At 31.4% G+C, this 22,701-nt stretch overlaps 2 protein-coding genes across 2 annotated transcripts; both read left to right on the forward strand.

The window, feature by feature from the left end:
- The first annotated feature begins 11,934 nt into the window (after nucleotides 1-11,934).
- LOC115995996 lies at nucleotides 11,935-15,520 on the forward strand. The gene is made up of 7 exons (XM_031235139.1): nucleotides 11,935-12,366; nucleotides 13,144-13,201; nucleotides 13,687-13,767; nucleotides 13,859-13,894; nucleotides 14,025-14,264; nucleotides 14,357-14,498; nucleotides 14,609-15,520. Exons 1-7 carry the CDS (start codon nucleotides 12,182-12,184, stop codon nucleotides 15,091-15,093), a joined length of 1,227 nt encoding a protein of 408 aa, XP_031090999.1. The 5' UTR covers nucleotides 11,935-12,181; the 3' UTR covers nucleotides 15,094-15,520.
- Nucleotides 15,521-18,922: 3,402 nt separating this feature from the next.
- On the forward strand, nucleotides 18,923-20,645 carry LOC116011886 (B3 domain-containing protein At5g42700-like). Its single transcript, XM_031251312.1, has 7 exons — nucleotides 18,923-18,967; nucleotides 19,086-19,166; nucleotides 19,409-19,440; nucleotides 19,554-19,716; nucleotides 19,999-20,205; nucleotides 20,379-20,469; nucleotides 20,566-20,645. The coding sequence occupies exons 1-7, from the start codon at nucleotides 18,923-18,925 to the stop codon at nucleotides 20,643-20,645; spliced, it is 699 nt and encodes a 232-aa protein (XP_031107172.1).
- The last annotated feature ends 2,056 nt before the right edge of the window (nucleotides 20,646-22,701 follow it).

The raw sequence follows: 22,701 nt of genomic DNA on the forward strand, positions 1-22,701 counted from the left end.
TAAGGGGCGTCCATTTTAGGTGTTTGACGCAGTGATTTGAATATTTGATGATGAAATGAGAATTTTGAAAGGAGGAAAAGTTAGGATTGGTGTGATGAGTAGGGCGGGGAGGAGCAGCACGTGGCGTGGGTGGGGGTGGTGGGGGAAGTGGGGGTCACACTGACTTCCATGTGCTTTGGATCTGATGCCGTAATAATTGTTAATTCAAAGAGGCCAGGACCGAGGAAATGATCGGAGAATGTTGTGACTTTTAAATTAAATATTGTCATCTATCACCACAAAAGGAGACCAAGAATTCGAGGTTTAAGTTGGCAATGAGTCCTCAATACATCCACTCATATTTGTTAATTCTTTTGTTTAGACTAAGATACAATTTTCACCATTTAAATCCCATTTTATAGCAAATATTAGGTGATTATTTAATATTTGTAAGATCCCATCTTAGTTTGATTTATAAAAAAAGTTCACAGTCATTATGTGTTTTAAACGGGAGAATCAAATCTGAGTTCTTCTGAAATTTTTTCCCACAAAGAGAACTCGTTTATCACTTAAGGTACCACATTGAGTTAGGTGAAGTCTATCTTATAACTTTGATTAGTAAATGACCACAATAAGGTAAGCTAATTTTTCTTAAAGGTAAGCTAATCTAAGCTGTTCATATTTGACAACTTTTCAACAGAGATCTCTAAACTTTAGCCTTAGATTATCTCAAGTTGATTAGATTCTACTTTTCATGTAGATTAGGATTAGGTTTTACCACATGTAAGTACAGATGGGCATTCAACAAGCTATTCAATTCAAGATCTATGTACTCATCATCAATACAAGATATTGAGTTTGATTTTTCCATTTCGAATTTTCATATAAAAATTATTTTGCAATTTCAGATCTCATATTTAATTTTCATATCAATAAAGAGAATTGGGCAATGAGCCATATATATAAGCTTTTTTTTTTTTTAGAAGTCAGCCATATATATAAGCTTGATTGTTGTCTAACCTAAACTTTTTTAATGTATGATTAAAAAAAAAAAAAACTAACTCTAGAATTTATCAGAAATGTTTGCTCTCTATTTTAGACCTAACTTCTTTTAATTTATACACTCCAAATCTTTTTGTACATGAAGAATATAAATATATTTATTATTTAAAATTTTAGCCCATGCTCCTACGTAATCGTTATATCGTAGACCAAAATTCACCATGAGCATCGTGAACTTTGGTCTGGATTATCTAGATACTTTTAATTAATTGATTATGCACATTTACTAATAATTGAATATACATAACATATTAACTAAATATACATAATAACTGAATATACATAATATGTAAATTGAAAGTACATAATATATTAATTGTATATACATAATTTGGACCATGGTCCACAATGCACATGGTGGATCATGATCAATGATATAATTTGCGCTAAATTTGTATTTCTCAATTAAGTTTATAGTAGTAAATCTACTAATTTACCAAAAAAAAAATAGTAGTAAGTCTACTCAGTCAGTTTGCTTATTGTAGTGGAAGAACTACGTACATTAATCATTATTTTTAGTAGAGATATTAAATTATCCATTTTATCATAGTAGGTAGAATAATGATTGTATGTGTGTGTATATATATATAGACACCTCATTTAAAAAAAAAAATTATAGGGACAAAAAATAAAAGAAATACGGATGGAGCAACATAGTTTTATTTGTTTGATCGAGTAAGGCAGAATTTAAAAAAAAAAAAAAAAAAAAAATATATATATATATATATATATATATATATATATATATATATATATATTATTTATTTATTTATTTATTGATATATTTTGAGAGATTAGAGATTATTATTTGTTAGCTAGGCATGCTTTTTTTCCTTACCTACCGCAATGTATTCCTATATTACAAAATACGGCTAATTGTGTATAAGACTCTATTAAGCACAACTCTCCTATTATTAAACTGTATTTCTTTACGTTACGAAAGTAAAAGTTATCATTAGATAATATATAAGGAAAGAATTGGTTTAATTTGTCATATTAAATAATGATTAAGTAAGTAAAGATGTTTCATAAATCTTTGGTATAGCTTAAATAGAAGTGGCAGCATTATATGAAATGTGCTAAGTGCCAAGCACCGCCTAGGACGAGAGTGTAGTATGGTTGTTTGGTTAGGGCGAGAATACGATTAAAAAAAACAAACTAGGATTCTGTGTCAGAATCTCCGAATATAGATGTTAAACGTAATCCTGGGGTGTCTTCCTCATACCTTATTCTCATTTTCCTAATTGGAAATTTGAAAGCTTCTTCGATGTGGTGTACGTTTTTGTTGGTCATATGTCAGAGTCTGCAACCCCCTCTACTCATTTGACACACCTGCTGTCTCGATCTTCTACTGCATAGTTAGTTATTTCTACCCATTATTTTAACGAGTTATGCTACATAAACTCTCAATCTCTGGTTTCTCGCTTTTACTCTCTGATATGACAAGTAATGATAAGTTATTTTTATTATGTAGATCTCAAGAAAATGACCACATCAAAATTTTGAGTTAACTAAAGAAGTAAAAGTTGAGAGTCCAAGTAGTATTTTTTATCCTCTAAAATAGAGAATTAGGGTGTATTTGGAAGCCCGGAAAATGATTTCCAGAAATCATTTTCCCGGCTTTGAGTGTTTGGCAACCATGGGAAAACCCAGTCAACGGAAAATGATTTCCGTTGACTGGGGAAAACAAGGCTATTTTGCGGAAAATGACTTCCGCCAAATTTGGGCGGAAGTCATTTTCCGCCGAAGGGTTGTTCACTTCGTTTGAGAGAGGGACGGCTCAAAGGGTTGTTCTCAGTTCGGCTCTGGTTTCCGGCAATGCATGTTACTTATTTATTTATTTATTTATTTAGTTATAATAAATATTATTAGTTTATATATTTTATATTTTAAATAAAATAATAAAAATATATAAATATATACATTTCTACTCATTTTCCGGAAAATGAACCAAACACACAAATACAGTTTTCCAGAATGCAACCAAACACTGGAAATTAAATTATTTTCCGGAAAATGACTCATTTTCCAGAAAACATTTTCTAGAAGTCATTTTCCTGCTTTCCAAACACACCCTTAGTAAACATAGTTTTCCTGGAAAATGAAAAAATGTGCTTACTTTTTTTTTTTTTTTTAATTGGAGATATGGTAAGTAATAAGCATGCTCAGTTTTTCAGTTTTTGTTGGGCGGAGATCGGTAAAGGCCAAATCCAGCACCTGCAGGTGATTGGGGAATTATTCGGCGGAAGCCATGAAAGAATTTAAAGGGTCAAGTTCAGCACCTAGCGTCTCAAAAATGTGTAGCGGTATAAAGAAATAAAATTACGCATTCGCTACTAGTTATAACTTTTGGTATAATGGTAAGCACTTGTTAAGATACCAGAACAAAGCATATGAAGTTTGAAAGTTCTAGAAATATTGACTTGTTCTATATATAACAAGTGGAAAATGAAAAAATAAAATGTAAAATAAGGAACAACAAGAGAATAAAAAGAAAGAAAGAACAAAACTATAGAAAAAAAATCATGGTCTATAAGTTTTTGTTTTTAAAACAAAACTTGTGTAAAACCATCTCAAGTGAAACATATAAAAGTTTTATATGAATTCATAGAAAAATATTACATTTTCGTTAAAAAGTAATACATATCTCATATAAAACTATAAGCCACACTAGAAAGTATTAATCCCATAATATTTTTTATACGACAATCATGCTTCACATACTTGGTCACCCCTTTTAAGGCTCGGCATGTTTAATTTTCTTTCCTTTGCATGTAGATGAAACAACATTTGGGTCAATAATTCTTAGGGTGCGTTTGGTTCACACATGGGAATCGGAATCGGAATGGGTATCAAAAACTTGGTAATTGTAATGGGTTTTGGTGAAAGTATTTAGCATGTTTGGTAGTTGGGTAGAATGGGAATGGTTATTAATTGTTGGGGAAGAAAGGAGGAAGATGGATGAAACCCTTATTTAATAAGGGTATGAGTTTTCTCATTAATGGGGTATTCCAAACACATAGTAGCATTCACAAAACCATCAACCAAACACAAGCAATCACTTTCATACCCATTCCTTATACCTAAACCCACCAACCAAACACACCCTTAATTTCCATCCGCTTGTAGATGAAAATTCAAGAATTTTCAATAGTCTAACTGTTATATGATTTGCCCGCATAAGCAGCTCAATTGGTATTTAGGTGGTAGACGATCCTGGATGAGGACACATGATCGAGTCTTGACAATCGTAGTGTGAAAGTTACACCCAATGTGGTGGGCACTGGTCCTTTTACCTAATGAGTCACTGAGTCTATGTGATTTACCTTCCACTATTATGTTAGGCCGAGAGAATTTTGACTTTCTTAGGTAATAATTTCCCATAGTGAAGTATATATGTTCAAATGTGCAAATTAAACTGGAATTTAATGTTCATTTACATTTTTGTTTAATTTAAATGAGCTTATTCATAAAGAATAGATGCGATTATTTACCAGATTTTTATGAATAATTTTGTTTATTCTTCATGAATAAATATAGTAGTAAAAGTAATTTAATAGTCAAATAACTTAAGTATTGAAAGTATTGCAAATAGCCTACCATCGTTCTATAAAATTAATATTACAGATAACACTATGCATTAATAATTTAATATTATCAATATAATTTAAAATAATATACTTAAAATGAATTGAACACAAACGAGTAATAGTAAATGGATAGTTAAACAAGAATTTAAGCATGTCGAACTCAAGGGTGTGAAAAACTGAAACAGTTTATTAAATCTACTAACAATCATATTTATTTACAATAATACTTTTTTAGAAAAAATTTCACTTTTGATCAATTTATTATATATTGTACATGTATCAAATTCGGTCATTGACTATCACTATTCAAATTAAGTATATTACTATCACATTTGGTCATTGATTATTAATATTTTTAAATTAGGTGCATAACAATGTAATTTGTATCACATTTAGTCATGTTGTCCAAATTTTCGGTCAAATTTTCGACCAACTATTGCCAGAATTAACAAGTTAAAAATGCACATTTTGAATTGTTTTAATATAAAAATTGTTGAGACATAATTTTTATTTGTAATCATAACTATCTACAACAATACCTCTCTTAACATTTTTTAATTACAAATTGAAAATAGGCTTTTGATTATATTAAAACAATCATTTTTATTTTATATTAATTAACTTTCATATTTTACAATTATATTTATTTACTTATTTTGTAGTAAGTTTGAAATAAATGTAAAATAAATATTCAAACTATTTTCAAAACAATAGCTCAATTAAATTATATATCCATGCAAAAGTTTCAATAAAACCATTAAATTTGTAAAAACAATATAATTAAGTCAATTTTATATGTGAAAGTCCATTATCACTGCTTTGGACATCACGCCATGTTATTTTTTAGTTTTATAATATAATTAAAACTTATGCAACATTTAAATGTGATGGTTAGAGTTAGACATATATGATTTTCTTTTTTAAAAACCCAATTATTTTTCTAAAAAAAAAATCCAATATATATATATATATATATATATATATATATATATATATATATATATATATTAAAATAATCATGACCATGACTGACTTCAGGCGAATAGCCATGGTTATTTGGCATTTGCCATGGCTGGCTTTTGGAGAACAACCTTGGCCTACCATGGCTCTTTGTCTAACGTTACGGCCTTCTTCATTCAGATTGGATTATATATATGGGTTATTCAAATGAGAAAAACTCTCACTAGTAAAAAGTGATGATTGATTTCAGTCGTCCTCAAGATTCATCAATAATTAAGAGTTTTAGTAAAATAAATAATGCAAGGTTAACTTTATAAGTATTGTAAAAATTTGCAACATTTATAAGACTTATAATGTAGTACATATGGAGCTTACTACGAGTAAGTACGATATACTAAGTTGGACCGGGTTTCAAGTATATTATGATTTGCTTGTTGGTTCAAGTTAAGAGGTTCGGAATACGTGACAGTGAGCCAGAGGTTTCCGAGCTCACAGTTAGCGTATAGAAGATTAGATGTACAGACGGTACAGTAGCCAAAAACCCCTCTCTTAGCAATAAATATAGTATTTATAGCAAAGAGGGGACAAGTTCCAATCTCGCGGCATGAAGGGCACGTGAAGCCCAAGCACAAGCTTTGACCGGGGCCAAAAGGGACTTGTACACGTGCCCTAATGTTTCTTATGGCAGGGAATCATGTTGTCAGATCCAGGTCGATGGGTGGTGCCGATTAGAAGAGGTCGGGTGTACAGGGACATTTGGGAAACCCACATGTAATGTAAGCCAGTAGAATAGCTCGGTAGGCAAGATAATCGGGTGAAAGGGAAGAAGATGTCAGTACAGATCGGGTTGCACTCATCCTGTGTAGAGGATCTACTACTGATCATCGTATAAACGCAGTAATCGGGGGATAATCCCCATCAACTTATATTGCCTTTTTTTTTTTCTCTCTCTCTCTCTCTCTTTCTTTATTTTACGTAGTATTTAACAACTTTTACGTTTTAATCATTTATCTACTCAAATGAATATATCATATGTGGCCATGATTCCATCACTTGAAATGATTGATCCATGAATTTAATTGCCGGTGAAGCGCCAAACTGCCTCTTAATATGAGTAATGAGGCTAAAGACCTTGTGGTCTAGTGGCATCCGGTGTCCCAGTTAACACTCTCGCATGGATGATGGAAGTGGGTTCGAGCTTCAGTGGAGGCAATTGTTGACTCTTTGTGCTTCATTAGGTTGAGAAAGTAGTTATGAACAGATACGACTCTTTGTGCTTCATTAGGTCGAGAAAGTAGTTATGAACGGCGTACCTGGATCCATCTTGTAAGATGGACTTATATATATGTTTACAATTTTAAAATTTTATATTCGTAATTTTAAAATTTTATATTTATAACTTTATATCTCAATATACAAAATTCCATTTCTCAATATTAACAATTTTTGAACTCTATATTCACAATTTTGTTATATAGATATTGTGTTATACAACTGAACATAGAGTCTTGATACTATTAAACAAAGAGTTTTGATACTGTTGAACATAGAGTTATGGAATTGTGATCATGGAGTTGTAAAACTGTGAACATAAAGTTATGAAATTGTGAATATGGATCCGAGTCATCTTACAAGGTGGACCTGGATCCATAGCATAACAACTGTTGTCTTTTATTACGGAGTATACTCCGTAGTTTTTATCTCTTGTTAATGGGCTGACTTAATCTTTGATAACTATGTGAATAGGCTGAGTTACGTCGCTAGGCATCCTTTTGTGTACCCTCTCATCGCAGTTAATTATGGGCTTGCCATTATAGATCAATGGCTATAAGGCCCATGGGCATTACCCAAACAGACCCAATTTTAAATTTTTGTAACAAAATGTCCAAAAGTTTCTTTTTTTTTTTTTTTTTTTTTTTTTTTTTTAAACAATCATGAATCATGAACCAAAGTTTTATATATCAATCGTTACATCGTGGATCAAGTTCACTGTGTATATTGTGAACCATGTTCAATTTATATACTTGTTGTTAACATACAATGCCTCTTTAGTTATCAAATTATATATACTTGCAATTAATCTATTATGTACATTGATTTTATTTATTAGTATATCCGATCCATTAATTGAAGGTAGATAAAATGTTAATTTGTAGGTGCATAATTTAGACCAAGGTTCATAATGCGTGTGATGGATCTTGGTCCATGATATAACTTGTGTGTGTATATGTGGAGTATTTTATTGAATTTTAAAAATTATTCCTATTTTATTATTGAATCATGCTAAACTTACATATATTTTTCACTGTATTTTAATTTTATGGTTTAACTTGAGAATGTCTTTATCAATAAAAATGATTTGACTATTCAATTTATTTTTTTTTTAAATTTAATCGTCCTTTTTAAATTAGTAACATCAGAGATGGATGATGTGATGAAAAAATCTGAGAAAAAAAATCGTTTTCTTTTAGTATTCGGTTTAACTAATAAGCTAACGAAACCCTAGCTAATTTAAGTAAGTTGACAAGGAATCATATAATCAAGTGGTTGAGACTTCAATTTTCCCTAAGTCCTATTGTTTGGAAATTAATTTTATCATAGTTTATGTTTGTTCTACACTATTTATAAATTATATTTTGTTGATAGTTAATTTACATATACATGTTACACCAACAAAAATACGAAAATAGTAGAAAGTATTGGATATTATAAAAGGGTACCTTTACTACAGTACTTTATTTGTGGAGTTTTTAGTATAAAATATTTTAAACAAAAAATTTTGTAAATGTTACCTTGAATAGCTTTTTAAAATGGATGGACATTAGAAAAAATGTACCTTTATTACTTTATTTGTGGAGTGTTTAGTATAAAATATTTTTAAATAAATAATTGTGTAAATGTTACATTGAATAGCTTTTTAAAATGGGTGAACATTAGAAAATAGTAGCAATAGGTTGAATTTTTTTTGCGCCAACCCATGAATTGATATTTTTAAGCTCTAATCACGCCGATATGGATAGAGATGACCACAATTTGATTTGAAAAATAATTGAATACTATAGAATCAAAATCTTGAATTCTACTCATACAACATAGTCCTGTTTTGATTAGCACGCATGTTTTAAACCTACTCAACTTTTCTGAACATTAATATATAGTTATTATACTAAGGGAAAAAAATGTAATATGTATACACTATAAAACACAAAGTAAATTTTAAAATATTTGATATCTTATCAACTTTTCACGAATATAATAAAAAAATCATCCTTATCAGTTCTATAGATATTAGTTGATGGTNTTTTTTTTTTTTTTTTTTTTTTTTTTTTTTTTAAACAATCATGAATCATGAACCAAAGTTTTATATATCAATCGTTACATCGTGGATCAAGTTCACTGTGTATATTGTGAACCATGTTCAATTTATATACTTGTTGTTAACATACAATGCCTCTTTAGTTATCAAATTATATATACTTGCAATTAATCTATTATGTACATTGATTTTATTTATTAGTATATCCGATCCATTAATTGAAGGTAGATAAAATGTTAATTTGTAGGTGCATAATTTAGACCAAGGTTCATAATGCGTGTGATGGATCTTGGTCCATGATATAACTTGTGTGTGTATATGTGGAGTATTTTATTGAATTTTAAAAATTATTCCTATTTTATTATTGAATCATGCTAAACTTACATATATTTTTCACTGTATTTTAATTTTATGGTTTAACTTGAGAATGTCTTTATCAATAAAAATGATTTGACTATTCAATTTATTTTTTTTTTAAATTTAATCGTCCTTTTTAAATTAGTAACATCAGAGATGGATGATGTGATGAAAAAATCTGAGAAAAAAAATCGTTTTCTTTTAGTATTCGGTTTAACTAATAAGCTAACGAAACCCTAGCTAATTTAAGTAAGTTGACAAGGAATCATATAATCAAGTGGTTGAGACTTCAATTTTCCCTAAGTCCTATTGTTTGGAAATTAATTTTATCATAGTTTATGTTTGTTCTACACTATTTATAAATTATATTTTGTTGATAGTTAATTTACATATACATGTTACACCAACAAAAATACGAAAATAGTAGAAAGTATTGGATATTATAAAAGGGTACCTTTACTACAGTACTTTATTTGTGGAGTTTTTAGTATAAAATATTTTAAACAAAAAATTTTGTAAATGTTACCTTGAATAGCTTTTTAAAATGGATGGACATTAGAAAAAATGTACCTTTATTACTTTATTTGTGGAGTGTTTAGTATAAAATATTTTTAAATAAATAATTGTGTAAATGTTACATTGAATAGCTTTTTAAAATGGGTGAACATTAGAAAATAGTAGCAATAGGTTGAATTTTTTTTGCGCCAACCCATGAATTGATATTTTTAAGCTCTAATCACGCCGATATGGATAGAGATGACCACAATTTGATTTGAAAAATAATTGAATACTATAGAATCAAAATCTTGAATTCTACTCATACAACATAGTCCTGTTTTGATTAGCACGCATGTTTTAAACCTACTCAACTTTTCTGAACATTAATATATAGTTATTATACTAAGGGAAAAAAATGTAATATGTATACACTATAAAACACAAAGTAAATTTTAAAATATTTGATATCTTATCAACTTTTCACGAATATAATAAAAAAATCATCCTTATCAGTTCTATAGATATTAGTTGATGGTGTAAGTCCAATGATTCAAAAGATGAATTTGCAGTTAAGTCACAAGATTGACTTGATAAAAAAAAAAAAAAAGTCGTTAGAAGAATTAAATTATTATGGTCAAAATAATTGTTAAAAGCAATGAGGAAGAATAATTCATCCCATGAAATGCTCATTTGTCCTATAAAGAAAGGGCCATAAAGGTCCATTAAGCCATGAAGGAGTCACGAATAACATGACTAGCCTTTCATCATCCTCCGTAAGATCTAATTAGACTTATTAACTTTCAAATTCTTTTTATTTAATATTTTTTTCTAAGTTTTTCTTCACAACAATACTAACATATCTTATAACAATTAAACGTAATAAATTAGGAGCTCACTAACTTATTATCAAAAACTAAATCATCAAATAAAACTAAAGATCTTGTAGTCTAGTGACACCTGGTGTCTCGGTTAACACTCTCACATGGATAATGGGAGTGGGTTCAAGCCTTAGTGGAGGCAACTAAACAGATATACTATATTGTAACAAATTTTTTAAAAAAACGCGGTGGTGTTCTTATGATGCTTAAGGTGCGTCGTGGTTCTTCTTCAAAATTGGAACAAACCTATCCACATAACTAGTGGGCTAGGGTGACCCATCACCCTTTGATATTCAACTTTGAATGATATGTATATAGTTAGGTTAAGTAATGTTAAATTTTATATTGTACTTTTTTATTTTTTAATATATCTAATGTATTTATAGTATATGTTCAACAATTATGCCAACTCTAATTGGGTCGGTGTTCGAACCTAAGACGTTCCTTATGAAAATTAATGAGTAAGCTAGGAATAATAAATAGTTAACAGAATATTCTATTACTAAAGTTTACACTGACAGAATGCAAGGGTATTAAAAAAAAGTAAATGATATAATAGAGGGTAAAGTAGGAAAAAAAATACTATGTACTAAAATTAAAATAATATGAACCATTCATTTCAACAAGCAATTGGACCAACCTTTTTTAGTTCTTGTTATATGCATAACTTTATTGGCTTTTAGATTATTATTCAGTTACTATGCCATGGACCCGGGTCCACCTTGCAATGTGGACCCGGGTCTATGTTCACAATTTAATAACTCCATATTTGTAATTTTATAACCCATGTTTACATTTTCATAACTCCATGTTTATGGTTTTATAACTTGTTCACAATTTCATAATTCTATGTTCACATTTTCATAACTCCATGTTCATAATTTCATAGCTCTATGTTCACAATTTCATAACTCTATATTGTGAACATAAAGTTCTAAAATTGTGAATATAAAGTTCAAAATTACATATATAAATTGTGAACGTAGAATTCTAAAATTGTACATAGAATTTTAAAATTATGAACATAGAGCCGAGTCCATAGCATAATTTGTCATTATTATTATTTATTAATAGATTGATTGTATTCATTAGTTGTTTTAACTTAAAAATTTAAAAGTATAATAAATTGTGGACCAAACGTTAAATTAGCCAATGAATAAGACTTCCTAAAAAAGAAGAATTCAAGAATAATAATAAATCCAATTGGCCCAACTATCCATATCAGTTCCGCCACGTCATCAATAGATACAAACGTCCAAGCAAAATTCAAAAATCATAATTTACGATGTCGTTTGGTGCCTGCAACAAACGAGTACCGGCGCAGGATAGACGACATCAATCCTAAAATGCGCGCGGCGCGTATGGTTTGAGCTGGCAGATGTGCGATCTGAGTCGACGATCAGCAATCCTCTCCTTTCAATCTTTCATCCTCTCTACCTCACATCACACCCCACTTCTCGCACGCGCCACCAACCAACCAACCCCACAGTCCGATTGAAGGCCCCGCCCGCCTGGGTTTCAGGAATCTTGAAGCTTTGGAGATGTTGAGTAGCGGAGGAGGAGGTGGGAGAATATTCTGGGTCGAGAGGGCAGAACAAAAAGTCAAGGGAATTGTGGTGTTATTCGCTTGGGTATCTATTCAAGAATCCCACTTGAAGAACTACACCAATCTCTACTCTTCTCTTGGCTGGAACTCTCTCGTCTGTTTCGCTGATTTCCTCAACCCGTAAGCTCTATATCTTCTCCATGTTTAGTACATGATGGTGGTTTTGTGGTCCATCATGGCCTGTACTTGATTCTCTCTGCTATTCTTGAGCATCATAGTGTTTACTTGGGCAAAAAATGAGAACTTTCTCATAAAAATCCAAGCTTTGGCCGAATAATTGATCAGTTTTATGGGGGGTGGGTTTATTGCTAATTTACAAAATTGTGTGTTCAGTTGATGAACTGGTTTTAGGGATATGGGGAAGAAAGAAATCTGGAAGAAAATTCAATGTAAAATGAGAATTGGGTTATTGGCTTATTGCCTGTTGTCATTGTTTAGACCAAAATTTCAATACCACACACTTTGAGTATATGTTAAAGGTTAATCCCATGGATTTTCGCTCTTGGTTTCGATTGGATAAGGCTGTATGTTATAAGTTTGCTATCAATCTCTTCATTAAAATTTCATAGGTGGATTGTTTGTTTCTATACTCTATAGTTGCATTTAGTGGGAAAGAGATGATTGATATAATGGCAGTGCTATGGCTTTGGAAGCTGCAGGAATTAGTCACTTTGGGGAAAGCTTATAAGTTTGTTAGTTTGATATTTCTGTACCATCTTATTGAGACAAATGCTAAGTGTGGGCTTAGTGGCTTTTGATTCATAAATATGCTTCAGAGACCTTTGTGATTTATTTGGGTTAGATTGATGTTGCATGTTGAATGAGGAGTAATTGTAAAAGTGTTGTGACCTCTTTCTTGGTATAAAAAGTTTTGAGCTTGTTGAACAATTTGTGCAGATACATTCATGAGAGGGCTACATCACTGGCATTTTCTGTTGCCTGTGAACTTGTTGAGGTTTGGTTCTTTACTCTGTCTCTGACACCATTATGTATGTATTCTCATGTTATTTGAGACTGAACCTACTATTGCTCTGGCTCTGTTATATGTGATAATTGTGTTGATACAAAAGTCAGTTAGAGTTGAAGCATAACTTCTAATTATGCATTTCTGTTATTTCCCTCTATAAAATGCCAGCAAAGTTGGTTTGTGTTTATTTTCAGGTAATATCATTAGTTTTTAGTTTTAGTAGCAGGATTATTACTGTCTCCTTATAGAAAATTCCAACCAAGTTGGTCTGAGTTATGCTTACTTATTAGTTTTGGCAGTATACTAGAATTAATGATTTATAGTCTAGGTGGTTTTTTGTCAGCCAAGGAAAAGGCTGAAGACAACATGATTCATCGTTTTTCTCTTTTTGAATTGCAGTGAAACAAAGAGCTCTCTTTTTAGTTCATCTTATTGGCCTAAATTCTGTCTGATGGCATTTTTATGATATTTAGGAGCTAAAATGTAGGCCATGTCCAGTAGTGCTTGCAGCTTTCTCTGGTGGTTCTAAAGCCTGCATGTACAAGTTTTTTCAGGTAAAACCGAAGCAGAATTCAACCAACAGATTTTGCTTGTGTAAATAATGTTTAAGGAAGTCTAGTATTTAACTCATTACATCTGGTACAGATCATTGAAGGGGCATGCGAAGCACAGCTCAATCTAGTACGTATTTTTATCTGTGTGTTATTGGGATTGGGAATGCAACATCGTATTCTATGTAAAGTTTCAATTGTTTTTTTAAAGGCCAACCATTGGCAACCCATTCTTATTGATTGACAACCCTTTTGCATAGGAGGAAAGCCGAATGGTAGCCAACTGCATCGCTGGTCAAATGTTCGATTCTGGTCCTGTTGATTTTACAGCCGATTTCGGTGCCCGATTTGCTGTGCCACCCACTCTTCTCAAAGTGCCTGGTTCTGCAAAGCTTGTTTCTATGGTTGCAAGAGGTTTCACTTCTGGAATGGATGCTTTGTTCCTTACTAGATTTGGTTCCCAGAATACCGAGTATTGGCAAACTCTTTACTCCACAGTTGTGAGTTAACAAAATTTGGATGAAGTCTTTGGGAATTCTAACTGGTCATTTTCTTTTTTGTCAAAATTTAATTAATCCTTTTCTTGTTCTAGAGCTTTGAGGCCCCTTTCCTCATTTTGTGTTCTGAAAATGATGATCTTGCTCCATTTCAAATGGTGTGCGAATTTGCTCAGCGTTTGCAAGATACTGGAGGATCAGTTAGAATTGTAAAGTGGAAGAGCTCCCCTCATGTTGGTTAGTATTATATATACTAATAATGCAACTTGCTAACCTTGTGATATTCACTTCAATGCTCTAAACCGTTTAGTTTGTGCGATATATCATGCATCTGCTGCCTTACGCAGGTCATTTCAAGAGTGATCCTATCCAGTACAGAGCGGCCGTAACTGAATTGCTTGCATCTGCGGTCTCAGTGTTCAACCACAAAATTCAGAAACTAGGGGACCGAATGGAGGGCATACATGATGATGTATCTGACTTAATATGTGACCTCCAAAATGCAGCGGTGGACTCAAACGAAAGTCTTCGAAGAGTTGCACTTGGGCCAAATGATCATTTCTTCTTGCCAAGTTCAGCAGAGTATCGGAACAGTAGAGATTATGGGTGTCAGCAGGAGCAAAAAGAAAAAGAAAACATGCCTCATAGGCCAAACCTGAGTATAAACGCACACAGCGTTCTTGGCCAAATCCTCTTTGATGCATGTGTCCCGAAGAATGTTGAAGGCTGGGATATAAAGTTTTCCAGTTCCTCAAAAGGCCATCCATTTACTTCACGTCGTAAACACTCACCACAAAACGCCAAGAAGTGCCTTATTCGCTCAAGGTTGTGAGCCCGATCAAATTGACAGAAACTTCAAAAACCTATTGACTTCGATGGAAACCTCCCAGATGGTCGAGAGGCGCGAGAAATTAGGGATTATGTGAGAGGTGATTTTGACAGGCACCACTAACTAGTAACTACCATATCTGCCTTGACTTTGAGCTTCTGTGTATAGGGATTGAGAACTGTGTATAAAGTGAGGTGTTTCTTGAATCTTGAAAACTTCTTCTGTGATTTTGTAAGGTGACAGACAGCACATAGTTGATGGCTGGTAAATATGTGGGGTTAGGGAATGTTATGTGTTATGGGGGTTCACTGTATGTATAATATCTATTCTCCCAGGAACATGTCTAGTATGTCTGGAGATCAAGAAACAGGATGCTGTACTGAACTCTAACATATCTCTAATGTACAGTAGAATGTTAATATCTATCAAACTGTTTTTTTTTTTTTATTTTTAATAAATAAGAATTTTATTTTTTAAGGCTGAGGTGGTTTGCAATCATTGGAAAGTTGCAAAAGCTCTATGGGGGTCCTAATATTTTGTTAATTGTTAAATAATTTTATATTGTTATTTTGTAAAGCAAGAAGAAACAACTACCAAACTGGTGAAGAAGTAGCAATCCAATGGTGGCTAAGTACTTTTCGCTCAACTTGACTCAAATGACTCGCCAAATTGGAATTTGGCTTTTCATCTGGTGAGAATTGCAACCCTTTTGGTTCGTGGAAAAAAAATTGAAATTAAGTTTTATAAAAATGAAAGAGTTAATTATTGATTATTGATATCTATTAATTTTTATCTTTGATTTTTAGTTAGACCATAAATAGTTCATTGATTATTGACATTTACAAATTTTTATTATCGACCTTCAATTTGATCATAAATCGTCATTTAACTTTTGATTTTGTTCCAAATTTGGTCTTCGAGTTAAATATCAATTTAATAAAAACATTAAATTTGAAGGTACGTAAGAATGTAAATTTTGGCTTATTGTTGAGATTGACAATTGGGAAGAACCAAAATTTGTACATTAAATTTTAATGGGATCATAAATGGTCTTTTGACTATTGACTTTTAGCCATTTTCATCATCGACTTTCAGTTTTACCATTGATATATGCCCCCCTACAAATCCACAAGCCCCCATATGAAGTAGAAGAAAACAGAAGAAAACTAAGGGTGTGTTTGGTTGATAGGTTTTGAGAATGCTACTATGGGTTTGGAATATCCAATTAATGAGAAAACCCATACCCTCATTAAATAAGGGTTTCATTTTTCTTCCTCATTTCTTCCCCAATTATTAATAATCATTCACATTCCACCCAACTACCAAACATGCTACATACTTTCACCAAAACCCATTACCCTTACCAAGTATTTGATACCCATTCCGACACCCACATGCGAACCAATCGCACCCTAATATAAACTTGTGTAAAAGGTTTGCCAGAAAAGCAGAAAAGTGGCTCCCAATTCCTCTCTTTTATTGAATCTCTAGAATATAAAGTGTAGAGAGAGTAGAAAGTAAGTGAGAGAGAGCCAAGAGATGACTGCCTTTAACTTGAGCAATTATTACAGCTGTGTGGACCATACTATCAAATAATGTACATTCAATATAAAAATAATGTACATTGTATTTAGGGAATATACATTATTTGTGTACTGAATGTACATTATTTTTATAGTATAAAAATAATGTACATTCAGTAAATTAAAAATGTACATTTTATTATGGTCCACACAATAGTTTGCCTAACTTGAGTCTAATGGCCTTATATAGGCCTAGAAGAAAGACTTTGACTGTATGACCTTTGACCGGATCCGACTACAAAACAAGGGTAAGGACCGTAGAGGGAGATCAATCTGGGGAAATATTCCTTATCAACTACTTCGTATATTTGGTCTCTTGACTATTGATTTTGTTCCAAATTTGGTTATCCCGTTAAATATTAATTTAGTAAACATTAAATTGAACTGGATGACCAAATTTGGAACAAAATCAATAGTCTATAAAAGTCGATGATGAAAATTAGTATAAATCGACTATTTACCGTACCATTGAAAGTTAGGGATAAAAATTATTCTCAATTGATACTCGATCTTGAAGAATTTTGTTTGTCGTGACCTATTCCAAGTTTCGTTTATATCTCCATATATTCCAGGTATTCATCCTCTCTTGACCATTTATATTGTTTCTTCTTAGTCATGGATTCTAGTAGTGGCTAAATGGATTAGCGATACGGGTGAATGCGAAGCGGATTGGAGCGAATTTTCATTGAATTCGCATCGAATCTAGATTCACTAATAGTGGATTTGGCGGATTAAATGCGAATTAATAGCATGTTTTAATTTTGACTTGAAACAATGTTCGTTGAGCTTGTGATTATGAGGTCATGAAGAAGAACAAATATGACTATGGTGAGAGAAGAATGTGAAAAGTGAATTCGAAAACTATAATTAAAATAGGAACATAATAAAATTCAAGTATAAAAAAATTAAAAAATTAAATTTCAATTATAATTTTAGATTTGGGCTGCATCTACCCTATGATATAGTCGGTAGTGGGCTACTAGGTTTATGTGTGTGTGTGTGTGTTAAGTATACCCATATAAGAAAACTATAATAGATAATTTGTAGAAAATAAAGTGTCACAGTAGAATTACAAATATATAATCAATACTTTAAGTCTTATATATATTATACTCGTATTTTATAACTTAAGTGTAATACTTTATAGCATGACTATAATAGACAATTTACATAAATATCAAATTCTCCTAACCCATCTCACACCGGTTGAGACCTCTGAAACTCTCCGAGGGCGTTTGTTAGCAAGGATAGTTCAAACATTCCTGGGAATTTATAAGGTGATAAATTATTCTCACGTTTGGTGCAATCTTTGATTTAGAAAAGTTCGGATCAATGAGAATTACATCCTATGATATCAAGGAAAGTAAATCTCACCTAAGGGAGGTAGGATTCTTTTTCCCGGGTAATTCAGAATCTACCAAATTTATTTAATTATGTATTTAATCTTTTTTTTTGGCGTCAAGTTAAAATTCTCTTATAAGTATAAAAATTTGTTTCTCCCATTGTTACATATTGTTTATAAAAATGATTTACATCTAGTTAAAGTTTTTTTGTTTTTTGTTTTTTTTTTGTTTTTGTTTTTGTGTTTGTTTTTGTTTTTGTTTTTTTTTTTTTTTTGGTAATCTAATTTGCAATATGATTATTACATAACGGAGCAGTACACGTACTTGATTAACTTGATTTAAAATTTTGGGTACTTAATTAATTTGATGACTTGGTAAGTTTTTTATACATATGTATTGTTTTGTATTTTGAATATTCTTGTTGCATACTGATTTTTTTAGCATATGATTTATTAATTTATAAATAATTTATTAAATTCTCAATTATTAGTTATGTTTTTTTTTTTTTTTTAATGTTTGTATATAGCAAGGATGTACTAGAAATTATAAAAAAAAAAAAAAATTCCTGGAAAGATTTTGAACGAACTAAACATGTTTATTAATTTTCTATGTAATTTAATTGTTATGTTTTTCAGGTAACACCAAATATGTTAAATAATTTTTCCTGTAAATTATTCCCATAAAACGTATTCTTTGAAAATATTTTCTTAAAAATTTTATTGAAGGGAAAATACAAAAAGGCAAAGAATTTCGGATCCCAACATTATTAACATCTTGCATCATGTTCTTCACTTCTTCAATCTGCCATTCCGTATTCAAAATATTTAGGTGCATATGTTTTAGCTATGGACACTAGACAACATTAGTTAGTTGGTTTTTCATTAACCACTTATTAATAAATCTGTAATGTGTCTAGAGAATTGGTTGATACTTTCTCTATTTTGCGTCTTTGTATGTATTATCCCTTTCCTCTCTTTCTCATACATATGCATATATATATATATATATATAGTTATACTCCATATAATAGATTAAAGGTGTGTGTTTGTGCTTATCTGTTTGCTTGCAGAGTAAGAAGAAGATGACAATTGAGAGCAAGAAAAAGCTGGTTTGCAAGAAGCCTGAAAGTGTCAAATCTAAGGCTAAACAAGTTAGAATATTCTTTCTTTTTCTTTTTCTTTAGTGGGTCAGACTTAGTCCCTAAGTTATATAATTGATCTTTAACCTGTAAGTTATGTGTGAAGTGACGATTTTAGTCTCTCTGAGATTATTTCTGCTACCCATTTCGTTTGAAAGTGATTCACTTCTATCATATGATACAACTATATTTATGTACATATTACGGAGTAAATTTTTAAAATGACAAGAAACTTCTATTTGCATTGTTAGCAGGTAAAATCAGATAATCCCAGAATGTCAGAGAGGTTTGCACTTCATTCTGTAGATTTTCACGTCTCCTTTACTTAATGTGAGTCCCATTTTGAATGTGGCATATATGTGAATAGTTTTCTTATTCCCTTCCCTATTCAATGTACAGTTCTAAGCGTAAAAGGGAGACATGTAATGTCACCTTTGATGATGTTGAAGCTAAGTTCTCTGTTTGGGAGCGAGCAGAAAGGATGCTGTCAAGTCTAGAAGATGAATACCCTTTCTTCATAAAGTGTATGCTCCCATCAAATGTTGCTCATAGCTTTTGGCTGGTAATATTCAAATTTTTATCCCATCTTGTCTATATTAACTTGTCGGTAGGGATGTCAATCAAGTCAACTCGTTCGCTTTCGGACTTATTGGTTCAGGCTAGTCCATTCCGACCATTGAAGTATCAGTTTCGGACTTATTAAACTGATATTTTATCAACCCTAATTTTAAAATTTTTCGATCTTGTTAGACCATTCCAGTCTACCATTGACATCCCTGCTTGTTAGGCTGAGAAAATTTTTAATTGTATTTATTTCTTCTCTCACTCCCCTTTCTAATTGCAGCATATTCCAAAGGCTTTCTGTGACTTATATTTACCAAGCCAGAACTCTACTATTATGTTGGTAGATGAATGGGGGAATGAATACAAAACTACTTATCTTTTGGAGAGGCATGGATTGAGTGCTGGCTGGAGAGCATTCTCAATCGCTCACCGACTACTTAAAGGAGATCTTTTGATCTTTCGTTTGACTGAACCCAATAAATTTAAGGTACGTTATCTTTTTAAAAATTCTTTTAGTTCAGATGTGAAGCCCATATCAGGCACATAAGATGCACATAATATGCACATTATGTGCATGAAAGGTGTCACGTATTAAGTGGAAAATTGTTACTTCTTATTAGAGAAAATAATATTACTGATTATTATGATCATTTTTTATAGGTTCACATTGAAAGAGTAAACAGTAGAGATGTTGTAGAGGCAGCTATTTGTCTTATGAACTTAAATGATCATGAGAAAACCTCAAATCCTGGTTAGTCATCATCTGATATTGCTTTTTTTTTTTTGGTATGTTCTCATGATTTGATTGTTGATCTCTGTAATGTTATCTTTGATCTTGCATGGAAAGGTAATCACAAGCGCAGAAGTTCAATAAAATTTGTCCAGCCATATCCAGAAGGAGTTTTTCAAAATGAAGGCCAGCATTAGATTCATGCCATGTTGTGGATCAATACAAACATCATAAAAAGGGGACAATTGGTTCAAGAAATGTGAGATTAACTTAAACAATAGGATTACCTATGAAAAGTAATGTGAGATTTGAAATGTAAGATTACCTTTTACGTTTGGTTTAGATTTTGAGTATGTACTATTATTTTATTTGGCAAAGAATTTTATAGATCAATTTTACTATAATGACATTTCTGTTACTATTCCAAATGAGTGGTTACAAGAAAGTATATAACAAATACTATCTTGTAGAAAATAGATTTTGAGTATGTACTATTATTTTATTTGGCAAAGAATTTTATAGATCAATTTTATTATAATGACATTTCTGTTACTATTCCAAATTCCGAATGAGTGGTTACAAGAAAGTATATAACAAATATTTTTTTTTGAATTCTACTGACTCTATTACAATGCAGTATGTGTTCATAACTACTTTCTCAACCTATTGAAGCATTGCCTCCACTGAGACTCGAACCCACCACCTCCCGTATAAAGGAAAGGGTTTGATGCCACTGGACCACAAGGTCCTTGGTTAAGCGGCACCTGGTGTACACTCCCATGTGGAAGGGAGTGGGTTCGAGCCATATTAGTACATTAATAAATATATAAATATACACACGTGTATGCATATTTAATTATATAAACATATACGGAGTATTTATTTTATAATTTATATATGCTCTTATTGTTACGTTGTTGTGAAGGATAATAATCCCAACATTAGTCTCTCACTTGATGTGGCATGTTGGTCGTCATTCGTCAACACGAGGAAGTAGCAACCCAATGGTGGCTAAGTACTTTTACAGTTTTACCTCAACATGACTTGCATGACTCGCCAAATTGGAATTTGGCTTTTCATCTTGTGAGTTGCAACCTATTTGGCCCGTGAAAAAAAATTTAAAAATATGAATTTAAATTATATATATATATATATATATATATATATATATATAAAGAAAGAGTTAATTTCAGGAATGATTCATTAATTATATCATGGTTTTTTTATTATTGACATTTACTAATGTTTAACTTTCAATTAGACTATAAATGGTCCATTGACTTTTGAGTGTAGTGTCTTAGAAAAATAATTAAGTTTAAACGCATGGGTAATCATTGGCAAATTTATTCCTATTTTCTTGGATCATTACTGTTGCGATTTGGAGCCACAATTTTTTAATGATTGATTAAGTGTTCGTCTATGAAAGGCGATCAGTATTTTGTATCTTTTTTTTTTTCTGCTCATTTTTTTGAGTATATATTATTGCCTATATTTGGATGTTGGTGTATATATATACACATGTGTGGGTAGTACGGTTGTGCATTTGGGTGTGTTAGTTGTGCATCTCAATGTTGTGAGTTCTGCATCATAGGCTAGTGAGATGTGCATTAGTGCACTTAGTGTGGTGGATCGTAGGACATTGGGATGTCCATCGTAGAATATTTTGGAGGTGTTTGAATGCACAACCAGAGAGTTATCGATGCATGACATTTTATATAGGGAGGCACAACTTATAATAAGACTGATTTATCATAATCGTATATTTTTAAATATTTCAAAGGGATTTGTTTCTTTAATCCGTGTGGTTTGTTCATTTTAATCTCAGTCGTGCATCATTCTGATTTAATGGTCTAGATTAGTTATCACGTTCTTATATTAAGGGGGCGTTTGGTTCGGGTCATCTTAGATTACCTAGGTAATCTGAATCTGGTAATGTTATATTACCTTATTTGGTTCACGTCATTAGATTACCTGGTAATGTTATATTACCTCAAAACTGATGTGGCGATAATATTTCAAGGTAATGTGATTACCCTTATTTTCTTACGTAATCTTAAGTTATCTTGAATTATTCCAACTTTGCCCTTATTAAATAATCCTTATATAATAATAATAATAATAATAACAACAACAACAACAACAACAACAACAACAACAACATATATAAAATAAACATATGTTTATATAATCAAATATACATGTGGGTATATATATATATATATATATATATATATATATATATATATATATATA

Source organism: Ipomoea triloba, chromosome 1 (genome assembly GCF_003576645.1).
Source record: "Ipomoea triloba cultivar NCNSP0323 chromosome 1, ASM357664v1".
Taxonomy (NCBI): domain Eukaryota; kingdom Viridiplantae; phylum Streptophyta; class Magnoliopsida; order Solanales; family Convolvulaceae; genus Ipomoea; species Ipomoea triloba.